At 43.2% G+C, this 16,396-nt stretch overlaps 1 protein-coding gene and 1 long non-coding RNA gene across 10 annotated transcripts in view; one reads left to right on the top strand and one right to left on the bottom strand.

The window, feature by feature from the left end:
* The window catches only part of LOC149977452 (uncharacterized), a 1,012,103-nt gene that overhangs the window by 922,446 nt on the left and 73,261 nt on the right, over positions 1-16,396 (top strand). The window lies entirely within an intron of this gene.
* nrp1a (neuropilin 1a) overlaps positions 1-16,396 on the bottom strand; it is a 113,340-nt gene that overhangs the window by 77,151 nt on the left and 19,793 nt on the right. For 2 of the 8 annotated variants that reach the window (XM_036944332.2, XM_090200013.1), the window contains exon 1: positions 15,620-15,782. The exons of the other annotated variants lie outside the window; for them this stretch is intronic. In XM_036944332.2, coding sequence (XP_036800227.2) covers positions 15,620-15,666 — 47 coding nt within the window. In that variant the 5' untranslated portion in view covers positions 15,667-15,782. Of the gene's footprint in view, positions 1-15,619; positions 15,783-16,396 lie in introns of those variants that run through there. 8 annotated transcript variants of the gene reach the window in all.

The following is a 16,396-nucleotide window of genomic DNA, read 5'->3' as shown; positions in this document are numbered from 1 at the left end:
TCTTAATGGGATTAAGGTCTGGGGAGTGTCCTGGCCATGGACCCAAAATATCGATGTTTTGTTCCCCGAGCCACTTATTTATCACTTTTGCCTTATGGCAAGGTGCTCCATCATGCCGGAAAAGGTATTGTTCGTCACCAAACTGTTCCTGGATAGTTGGGAGAAGTTGCTCAAGGAGGATGTGTTGGTACCATTCTTTATTCATGGCTGTGTTCTTAGGCAAAATTGTGAGTGAGCCCACTTCCTTGGCTGAGAAGCAACCCCACACATGAATAGTCTCAGGATGCTTTACTGTTGGCATGACAAAGGACTGATGGTAGTGCTCATCTTGTCTTCTCCGGACAAGCTTTTTTCCGGATGCCCCAAACAATCGGAAAGGGGATTCATCAGAGAAAATGACTTTACCCCAGTCTTCAGCAGTCCAATCCCTGTACCTTTTGCAGAATATTAGTCTTTCCCTGATGTTTTTCCTGGAGAGAAGTGGCTTCCTTGCTGCCCTTCTTGAAACCAGGCCATCCTCCAAAAGTCTTAGCCTCATTGTGCGTGCAGATGCACCACACCTGCCTGCTGCCATTCCTGAGCAAGCTCTGTACTGGTGGTGCCCCGATCCCACAGCTGAATCAACTTTAGGAGACGGTACTGGTGCTTGCTGGACTTTCTTGGGCGTCCTGAAGCCTTCTTCACAACAATTGAACCGCTCTCCTTGAAGTTCTTGATGATCCGATAAATGGTTGATCTTACTGGCAGCAATATCCTTGCCTGTAAAGCCCTTTTTTTGTGCAAAGCAATGATGACGGCACGTGTTTCCTTGCAGGTAACTATGGTTGTCCAAGGAAGAACAATGATTCCAAGCACCACCCACCTTTTGAAGCTTCCAGTCTGTTATTCGAACTCAATCAGCATGACAGAGTGATCTCCAGCCTTGTCCTCGTCAACACCCACACCTGTGTTAATGAGAGAATCACTGACATGATGTCAGCTGGTCCTTTTGTGGCAGGGCTGAAATGCAGTGGAATTTTTTGGGGGGGGATTCAGTTCATTTGCAAGGCAAAGAGGGACTTTGTAATTAATTGCAATTCATATGATAACTCTTCATAACATTCTGGAGTATATGTAAATTGCCATCATACAAACTGAGGCAGCAGACTTTGTGAAAATTAATATTTGTGTCATTCTCAAAACATTTGGCCACGAGGTCATGTGACAGATGATGTGACACTTAGATTGCACACAGGTGGAATTGATTTAACTAATTATGTCACTTCTGAAGGTAATTGGTTGCACCAGATCTTGTTTAGGGGCTTCATAGCAAAGGGTGTGAATACATTTGCATGCACCACTTTTCCGTTTAAAAAAAAAAATAATTAACATCATTTTAAAATTTCACTTCACCAATTTGGACTGTTTTGTGTATGTCCATTACATGAAATCCAAATAAAAACCAAAAAATGTATAGCTAAATGCTTAGCTCATAGAATTTAAAATGTTTTTGTCAGATATTATTCATCCTAATCAGACATTGACGTATACGATGATTCGGTGAGTGAGTTTATAAGGGAGTGCATAGGAGATGTTGTACCTACTGTGACTATGCAATCCTACCTTAACCAGAAACCGTGGATAGATAGCGACATTCGTGCAAAACGGAAAGAGCGAACCACCGCATTTAACCTTGGGAAGGTGACTGGGAATATGGCTGAATATAAACAGTGTAGTTATTCCCTCCGCAAGGCAAGCGAAATGTCAGTATAGAGGCTAAGTGGAGTCGCAGTTCAACAGCTCAGACACGAGACACATGCGGCAGGGTCTACAGACATTCACGGACTACAAAAGGAAAACCAGCCACATTATGGACACCGACGTCTTGCTTCCAGACAAACAAAACACCTTCTTTTCCCGCTTTGAGGATAATACAGTGCCACCGACGTGGCCCGCTGCCAAGGACTGTGGGTTCTCCTTCTCTGTGGCCAACGTGAGTAAGACATTTAAACGTGTTAACCCTATCCACGTCCTCAGAGCATGCGCAGGCCAGCTGGCTGGTGTGTTTACGGACATATTCAATCTCTCACTCTCCCAGTCTGCTGTCATCACATGCTTCAAGATGGCCACCATTGTTCCCGTACCCAAGAAGGCAAAGGTAACTGAACTAAATGACTATCGCCCAGTAGCACTCACTTCTGTCATCATGAAGTGCTTTGAAAGGCTAGTCAAGGATCATGTCACCTCCACCTTACCTGTCACCCTAGACCCACTTAAATGTGCTTACCGCTCCACAAGGTCCACAGGCGATGCAATCGCCATCACACTGCACACTGCCCTATTCCATCTGGACAAGTGCAAAACCTATGTAAGAATGCTCTTCATTAACACCATAGTAGCTCATCATTAAGCTTGAGGCCCTGGGTCTCAACCCCAACTGCATCCTGGACTTCCTGTTGGGCCGCCCCCAGGTGGTGAAGGTAGGAAATAAAATCTCCACTTCACTGATCCTCAAAACCGGGATCCCACAAGGGTGCATGCTCAGCCCCCCCCCCCCCCCGTACTCCCTGTTCACCCAAGACTGCGTGACCATGCACGCCTCCAGCTCAATCATCAAGTTTGCAGATGACACAACAGTAGTAGGCTTGATTATCAACAATGACGAGACAGCCTACAGCGAGGAGGCGAGGGCACTCGGGCATCTCTCACTCAACATCAACAAAACAAAGGAGAAGATTGTGGACTTTAGGAAACAGCACATTTCCACATTGATGGGTCAGCAGTGGAGAAGGTGGAAAGTACACATCACGGACGAACTGAAATGGTCCACCCACACAGACAGTGTGGTGAAGAAGGCGCAACGGCGCCTCTTCAACCTCAGGAGAATTAAGAAATATGGCTTGTCACCTAAAACCCTCACAAGCTTTTACAGATGCACAATCGAGAGCCTCCGGTCAAGCTGTACGGCAACTGCACCACCCACAACCGTAAGGCTCTCCAGAGGGTGGTGCAGTCTGCATAACGCATCAACGGGGGCAAAATACCTGCCCACCAGGACACCTACAGCACCCGATGTCACAGGAAGGCCAAAAATATCATCAAGAACAACAACCACCCGAGCCACTGCCTGTTCACCCCACTACCATCCAGAAGGTGAGGTGTGATCTCCAGTGAACCAGTGGACAATAACAGGTGCATCAAAGCTGGGACTGAGAGACTGAAAAACAACTAACTCAAGGCCATCCCTAATACAGAGAGGCTGTTGCCTACATACAGGCCTGCAATTATTGTCCACTTTAATAAATGGATCACTAGTCACTTTAATAATGCCACTTTCATAATGTTTACATATCTTGCATTACTCATCAGTATGTATAGTATATACTGTTTTTTTTATACATTCTATTGTATCTTGCCAATGCCACTCTGTCGTTGCTCATTCTTATATTTATATGTATATATTCGTATTCCTTTACTTAGATTTGTGTACATTAGGTAGTTGTTTTGGAATAGTTAGATTACATGTTAGATATTGCAGCACTTTCGGAACTAGAAGCACAAGCATTTCGCTACACAAATTGGTTGTAATTTCAGTTTAATCCACCCGAAAAGACACAACAAATAACACAACAAATATTGTGGTTAAACTTAAATATACTAATTGATAAAATAATGACATTTTTCGATAAAATTTTGAAAAAGGTATAATCTTTATAGATGATATCATACATAGGACTGGTGTAGTTATGTCACACATGACATTGAAATGTCTGCTCTACCCAAAATTACAACCAACTAATTGCAGCTTTACTGCAAAAATGAAAGAGGCAAGTGAAAGGGGAAAAAGTAAAGAACTTGTATGTTGGCCCTGCATTAAAGACCACAATTGGTTATAAATAAAAATATATTCCAGTTTAATTTAAGGAACCAAAAATTGACAGCTGTTCCATATAAATTGCAAAATAGTTGGGAAGAGATTTTCGATGTACCGATTCCATGGCACATGGTTTATGAATTGACACACAAAACGACACCGGATTCAAAACTTCAAATTTTTCTATTTAAATGATAATACAAAATTCTTGCAGCCAATAGAATGATATATATATATATATGGAGGATACAATCTTTCCAGCTCTGCAGATTTTGCTTTTGTTTGTTAGGCTACTGTGCAGTCTGACAAGTAAACATAGCCTACATACTGTAGTAAACGTGGGAAAGTGCCTAATTCCTTACCTGAGGGAGAGAAGGCCATGTCTGTACTACAAAATGCAGGCACACGGGAGACCGGGGCTCGATTCCCCGATGGGGCAGAAGGAGTAGGCTGTCCTTGTAAATAGGAATTTGTTCTTAACTGATACCATATGTGAATCAGGTTGTGTCTGTAAAATGTATATAGTATGTATAATCTGGAAGTAGAAGCCTAAGTGTTATTTTTTATTGGTTTACTCCAATTATGGGAGGAGTGGTTGGGTTTGGGGAAATTAATAAAGGAAAATATATTTTAAAAGGATATGTATATTTATACACGTGTATTTGTATGTATATGTACAGTATGTGTATATGTATGCATGTTTATGTATATATATATATATGTGGGTATGTGTATGTACAATATGTATACATATATATATATATTTACCCCCAAAAATATAAAGGGGATTGGAAATGACGCAGACATTTACATTGATGGAAGCGATAATCTAGCCGCAATATTAAAGCTGACCCACCTATGAAAAAAATGGACACCTATGATGTGTGTAAAATAGTTTTTTGAAGGTTGTACTGATTATAAGGAACTAATGCTAAGCTATTTGCCAGCTATGTGTGGCGCCATGTTTGTTGACATTATACAATGCATTCTGGGTGTCATGTAAAGACCAAAGATGCCATAATGAGGTGATGGAATGATTCACTCATCTTTCGGATAAACTTCCGGAAGTGAATGAAGGGAAGTGAATGATCACAGACAACTCACCCCTTCAACATGCATACTGCAAACAGACCAAACTCATCTTGTCTCCTCTTATTATCTTTAGTTGACGCAAAAAACAAACATGGTGGCGTGCACAAACTATCCATCATCGGATTACTTGAAAGTGTTTTAATCAATTATTTTGATAAATGTTGAGCTAACTTGTGATGTAATGAATTATATATAGCAATTGATATTAGCAAATTCATATTGTGATTTCTGTCAGCCTAGAGTTATCTAAATATGACCGATTGTGTTATGTCAATATTTCCTCAGTAAGCGCAAGGACTAATGTTGCTTACATTTTCCGGTTTGGATGATTGTGTATGCTGTTGCTACTTCTATGCATGTCTGAACATTGCATCCACAAATAAACTTGTCACATTCAGGACATAACTTTGTAAGGACTGTGTTTGTGCAAAAGGTTTCTGTGAAAAATCCAGTGTGGCAAGCTCAAATGCTGACTGTTGCGTCAATCGAAACTGGACGTTCTAAATAGGCGCTCTAATCAAACCAGTCTGAGCGTATGCTCCAGGGACCACTATAGACAAAGGAGATGATTGTGGACTACAGGAAAAAGAGGACTGAGCATGCTCCCATTCTCATCGACGGGGCTGCAGTGGAGCAGGTTGAGAGTTTCAAGTTCCTTTATGTCCACATCACCAACAAACTAACATGGTCTAAGCACATCGTGACAGTCATGAAGCGGCCACAACAAAACCTATTCCCCCTCAGGAGACTGAAAAGATTTGGAAAGGGTCCTCAGATCCTCAAAAAGTTCTACAACTCCACCATCGAATGCATCCTGATTGGTTGCATCACTGCCTGGTATGGCAACTGCTCAGCCTCCGACCACAAGGCAGTACAGAGGGTAGTGCGTACAGCCCAGTACATCACTGGGGCCAAGCTTCCTGCCATCCAGGACCTCTATACCAGGTGATATCAGAGGAAGGCCCTAAAAAACTCTGTAATTGCAAACAAAGGTTCCTGTACCAAATATTAAGTTCTGCTTTTCTGATGTATCAAATACTTATGTCATGCAATAAAATGCAATTAATTACTTAAAAATCATACAATGTGATTTTCTGGATTTTTGTTTTAGATTCCGTCTCACAGTTGAAGTGTACCTATGATAAAATTCGAAACTTCTACATGCTTTGTAAGTAGGAAAACCTGCAAAATCGGCAGTGTATCGAATACTTGTTCTCCCCACTGTATATCTCACTAGTTCAGGATATGTAAGCCTCCATATATCCACTAGTTCCAATTATCCATGACATTCGTGATTTCCTTAAGAGCATGAAGGTGATAGTTTGTAGTGTGATTTCCTTTACGGTTCATTGACGTATTGAAAACAGCATTATAATCTTCCACTATAATATTAGAGTCTTGTATTGCTTGTAGGGTTGATAATTTATTATACACTGCTCAAAAAAATAAAGGGAACACTTAAACAACATAATGTAAGTCCAAGTCAATCACACTTCTGTGTGTGAAACACACTGTGTCAAACTGACCACTTAGGAAGCAACACTGATTGACAATGAATTTCACATGCTGTTGTGCAAATGGAATAGACCACAGGTTGAAATTATAGGCAATTAGTAAGACACCCCCATTAAAGTTGTGGTTTTGCAGGTGGTGACCACAGACCACTTCTCAGTTCCTATGCTTCCTGGCTGATGTTTTGGTCACTTTTGAATGCTGGCGGTGCTTTCACTCTAGTGGTAGCATGAGACGGAGTCTACAACCCACACAAGTGACTCAGGTAGTGCAGCTCATCCAGGATGGCACATCAATGCGAGCTGTGGCAAGAATGTTTGCTGTGTCTGTCAGCGTAGTGACCAGAGCATGGAGGCGCTACCAGGAGACAGGCCAGTACATCAGGAAACGTGGAGTAGGCCGTAGGAGGGCAACAACCCAGCAGCAGGACCGCTACCTCCGCCTTTGTGCAAGGAGGAGCAGGAGGAGCACTGCCAGAGCCCTGCAAAGTGACCTCCAGCAGGCCACAAATGTGCATGTGTCTGCTCAAACGGTCAGAAACAGACTCCATGAGGGTGGTAATGAGGGCCCGACGTCCACAGGTGGGGGTTGTGCTTACAGCCCAACACCATGCAGGACGTTTGGCATTTGCCAGAGACCACCAAGATTGGCTAATTCGCCACTGGCGCCCTGTGCTCTTCACAGATGAAAGCAGGTTCACACTGAGCACGTGACAGACGTGACAGAGTCTGGAGACGCCGTGAAGAACGTTCTGCTGCCTGCAACATCCTCCAGCATGACTGGTTTGGCGGTGGGTCAGTCATGGTGTGGGGTGGCATTTCTTTATGGGGCTCGCCAGAGGTAGCCTGACTGCCATTAGGTACCAAGATGAGATCCTCAGACCCCTTGTGAGACCATATGCTGGTGCGGTTGGCCCTGGGTTCCTCCTAAGGCAAGACAATGCTAGACCTCATGTGGCTGGAGTGTGTCAGCAGTTCCTGCAAGAGGAAGGCATTGATGCTATGGACTGGCCCGCCCGTTCCCCAGACCTGAATCCAATTGAGCACATCTGGGACATCATGTCTCGCTCCATCCACCAACACCACGTTGCACCACAGACTGTCCAGGAGTTGGCAGATGCTTTAGTCCAGGTCTGGGAGGAGATCCCCCAGGAGACCATCCGCCACCTCATCAGGAGCATGCCCAGGCGTTGTAGGGATGTCATACATGCACGTGGAGGCCACACACACTGAAAGTCAATATATATATATATATATATATTTTTTTTTGAAGAGTTCTTAACAGGGCGTGTTTGTTTTTTTTACCCTCGCACTACTGAGCCTCATTTTGACTTGTTTTAAGGTCATTATATCAAAGTTGGATCAGCCTGTAGTGTGGTTTTCCTCTTTTGAGTGTGACTCGAAATCCAGGCCTCCATGGGTTGATAAATTTGATTTCCATTGATAATTTTTGTGTGATTTTGTTGTCAGCACATTCAACTATGTAAAGAAAAAAGTATTTAAAAATAATATTTCATTCATTTAGATCTAGGATGTGTTATTTTAGTGTTCCCTTTATTTTTTTGAGCAGTGTTGTCACATTCTGACCTTTATTTCCTTTGTTTTGTCATTATTTAGTATGGTCAGGGCGTGAGTTGGGGTGGGCAGTCTCTGTTTGTTTTTTATGTTTCGGCCTAGTATGGTTCTCAATCAGAGGCAGGTGTCATTAGTTGTCTCTGATTGAGAATCATACTTAGGTAGCCTGGGTTTCACTGTGTGTTTGTGGGTGATTGTTCCTGTCTCTGTGTTTGCACCAGATAGGGCTGTTTTGGTTTTTCGCATTTCTTGTTTTGTTAGTTTATTCATGTATAGTGTCTATATTAAAGAACCATGAATAACCACCACGCTGCGTTTTGGTCCGCCTCTCCTTCACTTCAAGAAAACGGTTACAAGTGTACATATTTTTGAAGAAAGTTGATCATCATTATTTGGTCTGTATAGGTTAATGAGGCATATCCGTTTATGGTCCAATAACATATTTATGTATATTCATACATCTACCTTGCGGACACAGTTGGACAATTTGTACATACAGATCAAAATTACTGTTAATTAATATGATCACCCCTTTTGAGTTTCTTTGCCCATGGGAGATGTATATTTTAGCCCGCTAGTCCTTTTTTCCACACAACTTCATCTAAAATTGTTGAATGACTTTCCTGTAAACAATAGATATTATATTTCTTCTCATTAAGCCAGGTAAATATTGTTAGTGTTTTCATATTATCTGCTAAGCCATTACAATTAAAACCTGTTGCAGGAGAACTTTCCTGCAATGCAGTGTATTTGAAGTTTAAAATAGCATATGAAGTTCTTAATTTCCACTTCGGAATTTCCATTAATTAGAATAATTCACATTTCCAGTTGCTGTAGGATTATTTCCTGTTGTAGCAAACAGACTCAAATTAAGATCCGACAGCTGTAGAGACCAGTCTGACCAATAGGTCTTTACTTTAGGACCTTGGTGTGGTATGGCTTACAATACGTTCACCTGGCTGTGATAATGGTGTGGTGTGACTGCGATGTTTCAGTCGTAATGAGTACTCTGTGTTTGCATGAGCCTGTTTGGCTTCTTTTCCCTCTGTTTGTATTTTAAGAGCTGACCCTTCCTTTCAGCTTTTAGGACCAGCTGTGGCAACAGCCCATGTACTGGTTGGCTTGGACAAATAAGACCCTTTTTCACAAGTCTACTTTATAAGTATGCTTGAGACATGTAAAAAACAAGGTACCGTGTGCCCGTGCTGTGCGTCAACATAAGGAGTTTATCATGGTACATTTGCCCAGGAATCCATCGGTTTACAGTGTTTTTCCTGTGCTTTTACAACACAATGACCATGGAGGCTCCCATTATCCAGTTTAAGACAGATTGGATTTCTTGCCTTTCTTATGTCCCTGTATGCATCCCAAATGGCACCATATTCCCGACATAGTGCACTACTTTTGACCAGAGCCCCATGGGCCATTACATAACGATCATTTAGACACAGCAGGTTATTGTCCAAGAGAGAACATTGTGTGGCATAGCACAGCTTAAATTGGCATATTGTAACTTCCAAGAAGTATTATACGCAGCATGTCATGTGTTAAAGCAGAAGATAATATCAGAAAGAGATCGTATCTACTGTAAGTCATATGTTTTTGTGGTGTATTGCTCCACAGTTTTTCTCAGTATCCCCTACTGTAACAGATCTTCAGTGTGGTAATATTGGGCAGGCTGCATTGGCCCTGTCTGTTCCACAGCTCACAGCACAGAGAGGGCATCAATCTTTTGCAAGCACTGTTCTGTTCTCCTAACTTCTATATGTTTCAACTCAGTGCCTCTACCTCGGTCTCTGCAGCCCACCTCTCTCCTCCTCCCTCACTGACCAAAACCTGAGACTTGCCAGGTGTTTAAAAAATGTATGCGGGAATGCATCAACGTCGAAGGAAGGAGGAAAGCTGCAGGACTATACGGATGTGTGTGTGTGTACAGATATGGATCATATCAAATCAAATTGTGTTTGTCACATGCGCCAAATACAACAGGTGTAGACCTTACAGTGAAATGCTTATTTACAGGCCCTTAACAAACAATGCAGTTTTAAGAAAATTAGGTGTTAAGTAAAAAATGGAATAGTAAAAAATTAAAATAACAAATAATTAAAGAGCAGCAGGAAAATAACAGTAGCGAGGCTACTTACAGGGTGTACTGGTACAGAATCAATGTGCAGGTAGTGTTATTAAAGTGACTATGCATAGATAATAAGAGAGTAGCAGCAGCTTAAAATATAGGGTATGCAAATAGTCAGTCTGGGTAGCCATTGATTAGATGTTCAGGAGTCTTATGGCATGGGGGTAGAAACTGTTTAGAAGCCTCTTGGACCTAGACTTGGCGCTCCAGTACTGCTTGCCGTGAGGTAGCAGAGAGAACAGTCAATGACTATGGTGGCTGGAGTCTTCAACAGCTTTTAGGGCCTTCCTCTGACACCGCCTGTTATAGAGGTCCTGGATGGCAGGAAGCTTGGCCCCAGTGATGTACACACTACCCTCTGTAGTGGCTTGCGTTTGGAGGCCGAGCAGTCGCCATACCAGGCAGTGAAGTAGCCAGTTATGATTCTCTCAATGGTGCAGCTGTAGAATGTTTTGAGGATCTGAGGACCCATGCCAAAGCTTTTCAGTCTCCTGAGGGGGAATAGGCTTTGTCATGCCCTCCTCGTGACTGTCTTGGTGTGTGGACCATTCTAGTTTGTTGTTGATGTGGACACCAAGGAACTTGAAGCTCTCAACCTGCTCCACTACAGCCCTGTCGATGAGAACGGGGACATACTCGGTCCTCCTTTTCATGTAGTCCACAATCATCTCTTTTGTCTTGATCATGTTGAGGGAGAAGTTGTTGTCCTGGGATCACACTGCCAGGTGTCTGACCTCCTTCCTATAGGCTGTCTCATCGTTGTCGGTGACACTGTTGTGTCATTGGCAAACTTAATGATGGTGTTGGAGTGGTGCCTGGCCGTGCAGTCATGAGTGAACAGGGAGTACAGGAGAGGACTGAGCACGCATCCTTGAGGGGCACCTGTGTTGAGGATCAGCATGACAGATGTGTTGTTACCTACCCTTACCACCTGGGGGTGGCAAGTCAGGAAGTCCACGATCCAGTTGCAGAGGGAGGTGTTTAGTTCCATGGTCCTTAGCTTAGTGATGAGTTTTTAGGGAATATGGTGTTGAACGCTGAGATGTAGTCAACGAATAGCATTCTCACACAGGTGTTCCTTTTGTCCAGGTGGGAAAGGGCAGTGTGGAGTCAAATAGAGATTGCATCATCTGTGGATATGTTGGGGCAGTATGCAAATTGGAGTGGGTCTAGGGTATCTGGGATAATGGTGTTGATGTGAGCCATGACCAGCTTTTCAAAGCACTTCATGGCTACAGACGTGAGTGCTATGGGTTGGTAGTCATTTAGGCAGGTTACCTTAGTGTTTTTGGGCACAGGTACTATGGTGTCTGCTTGAAACATGTTGATATTACAGACTCAGTTAGGGACAGGTTTAAAATGTCAGTGAAGATACTTGCCAGTTGGTCAGCACATGCTCACAGTACATGTCCTGGTAATCTGTCTGGCCCTGTGGCCTTGTGAATGTTGACCTGTATAAAGGTCTTACTCACATCGGCTACGGAGAGTGTGATCCGGAACAGCTGATGCTGTCATGCATGCTTCAGTGTTGCTTGCCTCGAAGTGAGCATAGAAGTAACTTAGCTCGTCTTGTAGGCTCTTGTCACTGGGCAGCTCTCGGCTGTGCCCTCCTTTGTAGTCTGTAATGGTTTGCAAGCCCTGCCACATCCGACAAGCGTCGGAACCAGTGTAGTCCTTAGTCCTGTATTGACTCTTTGCCTGTTTGTTGGTCAATCGGAGGGCATAGCAGGATTTCTTATCAGCTCCTTGAAAGCGGCAGCTCTACCCTTTAGCTCAGTGAGGATGTTGCCTGTAATCCATGGCTTCTGGTTGGGGTATGTACGTACAGTCGCTGTGAGGACGACGTCATCGATGTATTTACTGATGAAGCCAGTGACTGATGTGGTGTACTCCTCAATGCCATCGGAGGAATCCAGGAACATATTCCAGTCTGTGCTAGCTAAACAGTCCTGTAGTTTAGCATCTGCGTCATCTGACCATTTCTTTATTGGCCGAGTCACTAAAGGATGAGTGGCTCATTGTGTGTGTGTGCGTGTGGGCGCGTGCATGCATGTGTGTGTGTGCCCTAGGCTTCCTCTCTAATGTCTAGTCCTGTTATGATCTGATCCGAGTACAGTGGTACAGTTGCCCAGACCAGGCTGTTTTCATCTGAAAGACATTATGGGATAATTTGCTAGACTGTCCAACACAACGCCTCAGAAAAACGTTCTCTTTCCAGCTGTATTAAATGCCCTATGGACTAATCCGTGTCTGTATGCACCTGCGGCTTACTGTATGTTGACCCCTGTGTGTGTGTTTGTGTGTCTGTGTGTGTCTTTGTTTGGGAGCCCTATGAGATGAGGACCTAAAGGCCCAGGACAGACAGACAGACAGACAGACAGACAGACAGACAGACAGACACCATTAGAGAGTATAGAGGGGGATACCGTTCTTATCAAAACACAGCCTGGACAATCCTCCTGCTGCCCCTCCACTCATAATTTCTTTCCTCAGGCTCTACCAAGTTACATTTGGACCCCCCCCACCACACACACAGAAAGTATCATAATTTGTTATGTTTTGTGTTGTTGTTGTTCCCCCTCATAGACAATAGGATCCAGCTGAGCCATGCCCAGACTATAACAGTCATTAATCTGTCTGCTCCACTCCAGCCTGGGTAGGCCAGTGCCGTGCCAATGGAGCACACACACTCCCTCCCGCAGCGCTAATGGTGAAAATGGTCTGCCAATCCAGAGGGCAAATTAAAAGCAAAAAGGGATGAATCTAATTCTCCCCGACTCTCGCTTCAGTGCCTCCAAATGTATTGCCCTGCCTTCGTACTGCGGGGAGAGAGAGAGAAAGCAATCCTACAGTGACAAATAGGAACATTTGCCCACCTCACACAGCCCAGGAGGAGGCGATGAACCACACTCTAACAATATAACAGGCTTTTAAATGCCTTGAGCTTTTCCTTAGAAATGATTGTCTCTCTATAGCTCTATCTAAAAACATAGAACGATATGTTGTGATATATGGAATATGATCCAGGTAAAGGAATAATGTTATGAAGTGCCGTTAAGCTTGATACAAGACGTTACAGTTTCTTTATCAGGTCCATTTATAAACATAAGCCCATGGCCTAGTGGAAAGCAATGAAACCAATGTTGTTTTATATTCCCTCCTTTGGTAGAACTGTGTCAAAAGAAACGGTCAAAGAGAGCATTCCAAATGGCAGCCTATTCCCTTTATAGTGCACTACATGTGGCCTGGTCAATAGTAGTACACTATAGGGAAAAGGGTGCCATTTGGGACAGAGGCCATGTCTGTTCTCTAGTGTTTCTCTTTCAAGACCTGTCGCAAGGGCTAACGATCACACCCAAAACATGTCACCTCCAAACATTTAAAAACAACTCTCGGGGTTAAACTAACTAAACTGGTAAAGTCCAAACAACAAAAGAGATCTGTGACAGCTCAGCTCAGTGAGGCCTAGCCTGCATCCCAATTGGCACCCTATTCCCTATATGTGGTGAGCTACTTTTGACCAAAGCCCTGTGGGCCCTGATCAAAAGTAGTGCACTACACAGTAAATAGGATGCTATTTTAGACGCAACTCCAGAGAGGCCTAAATGGGGTTTACAGGAAAAGCCTGTTGTCGGCTGTCAAGAAATCCGTCTCGGAGATCTGAAATCCTGCTCAAGTGCTAGCTAGACATCAGGGCTAACAAACTGTCACTTAGGACTGGAGCATAACATCATTACCGTTTGTACAATGATGCCGCCGGCTGAGACAAAGTTTATTTTTTTGGAGCCTGGCAGGGACATACCTCACCGATTCAGATGGACTGCGCTTACCGTCTTTCTCCAGCATGTGATATTCACTAACCAAAACTATAATAATAGTCTCACCCTCCTCCCTCCTGAGTGCCATCCAGGTTTGTAATGAACTGTCAGTCGCTGAGTCTGACGACGAGGAGGGAGCGGTGTGGGCAGCAACAGACTCTACATTTAAACGTCCGACTCCGACCGGAAATAAAAACACACCCTAGTGGAGTTATTATGATCGGTGACTGCAGAGCGGCACGGAACGGGTAGAGTAGTAAAGACCCGCAGTTCACTGAACTGAAATGGAAACCAGCCCAGCCTAGCTCAGATCAGCCCATTGCAAAACCCAGCCGCTCATATTTTTTTAGATGCAACTGGTTGGTGTCTGCAGTGTCTGCTCTTATACACAAGTCATTATCATTAACATTGATGGATCTAGTGCGCCTCCATCCATTAGGTTCCCCCTAATGACGCGGTTGAAAGATCCTGCATATGTGCTCTACCCAACAATCAGATAAATGAATTGGAGCATTTAGACCTAATTATTGCATCTTACACAACACAATAATCCTTTATTTAGGAAATATGTGAGAGCGAGCAGACAGATTGGAGAGAAGTTGGTGAGCCTGAATGGGGGGGGGGGGGGGGTCTTGCTTTGCTTTAAGTTGGTTCACGCTGCAGTGGAAGGGTTGCGTAAGGGAGAGAGAGCAAAAGAGAGAAATTGAGAGAGATATAGAGAGGGAGAGAGAGAGAGAGAGAGAGAGGAAGGGGGAGAGATGGAAAGGGAGAGCGAGCATGAGAGAGATGGGAGGGGATATAAATCAACCACAAAAACTCATACTGTTAGCAAGGCCCTCTAAACCTTATGTCCTTGTTGCACATGTGAGGGTTTGTGCTGTCTGCTGTTTTGGAAATATCATTATGTCACGAAAACATGATTACAGAAACTTGGAACGTTGTGTAATATAATGGTTTGCTGTAAAATGGTTGTAAATGATTAGCTAGCAATGGCCTAGTTGAAACTGTTGGAGTATTGCATGTGAGATAGCTGTGACTCAAGTTTGTTGCCTCAAGTGCTGAATGACATTCTGATACACAGTGGTACATTCACTGTCAAATAAATAGTTAATGTCACGACGACACACACACTCTAAGAATATATAAGAGACATTATGACCAGTTGTTCCATAAGCCATAAATCAATCCACTGTGGATAAACACCCTTAAACTTGATCTAATCACTAAATGTATAGAGCACATGCTTTGTAAAGGACAGGCTCAAAGTGCAAACAAACACCTTAATTCCTTCCCACCCTTAATCATCACCTTTCAATGTTTATTCTATTCATGGGTTAAACATTTAATGGAAGCAGTGTTTATAGTACAGCTTGATGAGAAAGCGGTGAAGTGCTTGTATTTTGCCCATATTACAATCCATTCATTTTCCATAGTACATCTTGTTATCATGAATAAAGCAGGAATGAATAACTACAAATAATTAGCGAATCGCCCAGGGCAGAATGGAAATATGCATTTAGCACTTGCTCCTTTTCAAGTCAGCGCCTGAAATTAAATCACTTAGCTCGGCTACAATACGGCAGTGTTTCTGTGCATATTTGTAGAAGAATGTTGTTATGAATATTCAGGTACTCACGGAGCTGTCACTGAATACCCCAGCAGCTGGTTTTCTAGGAAATGCATGATAACATTACCTGGGGGTCGGGTGACATTGAATAACCTAAATGATTAGTAACTGACTAAATTACTCAACAATTCCCACATACTGAAGTCCAGCCTCATGTCTTGCAACACAGCCTTTACTGTACAAAACCACGCCTTGGTTCAATTTCACAATTTAACACAACAGAGTAACTAGCAACCTTATCAAAAAGAGAAAGAGAGAAAAGCGCTCATTGGAAAAGAGAGACAGAAGAGTGGAAGACAATAAGGTAGACACAGACAGTGGCAGAGTAGCAGGTACTCATGTGGTCTGTGTCAGTGAGCCATTACTGAGAGAACAGCACCCATTTGTCGCACCATGACATCTGAGAGCCCTGTGGTGACAGAGGAGAGAAGGAGAGGCGAGGAGGGGAAAAGAGTAGAAGAGAGAAGAGAGGAGTCTCCATATAATCCTACTCATCCATGTGATTAAGATCAAATCAAATAAATGTAAATGTTATTAGTCACATGCGCCGAATACAACAGTGAAATGCTTACTTACAAGCCCTTAACAAACAATACATTTTTAGGAAAAATACCCCCCAAAAATACTATAAGAAATAAAAGTAACAAATAATTAAAGAGCAGCAGTAAAATAACAATAGCGAGGCTATAGACAGGGGGTACCGGTACAGAGTCAATGTGCTGATATGAAGCTGATATGATGAATACTATGACGAACACATACAAAACGAGGAGAAAAAAAATAAAA

This window comes from Oncorhynchus mykiss, chromosome 15, assembly GCF_057628025.1.
Source record: "Oncorhynchus mykiss isolate SJ-2025 chromosome 15, ASM5762802v1, whole genome shotgun sequence".
Taxonomy (NCBI): Eukaryota; Metazoa; Chordata; class Actinopteri; order Salmoniformes; family Salmonidae; genus Oncorhynchus; species Oncorhynchus mykiss.
This window is presented reverse-complemented; position numbering and strand designations above follow the sequence as displayed.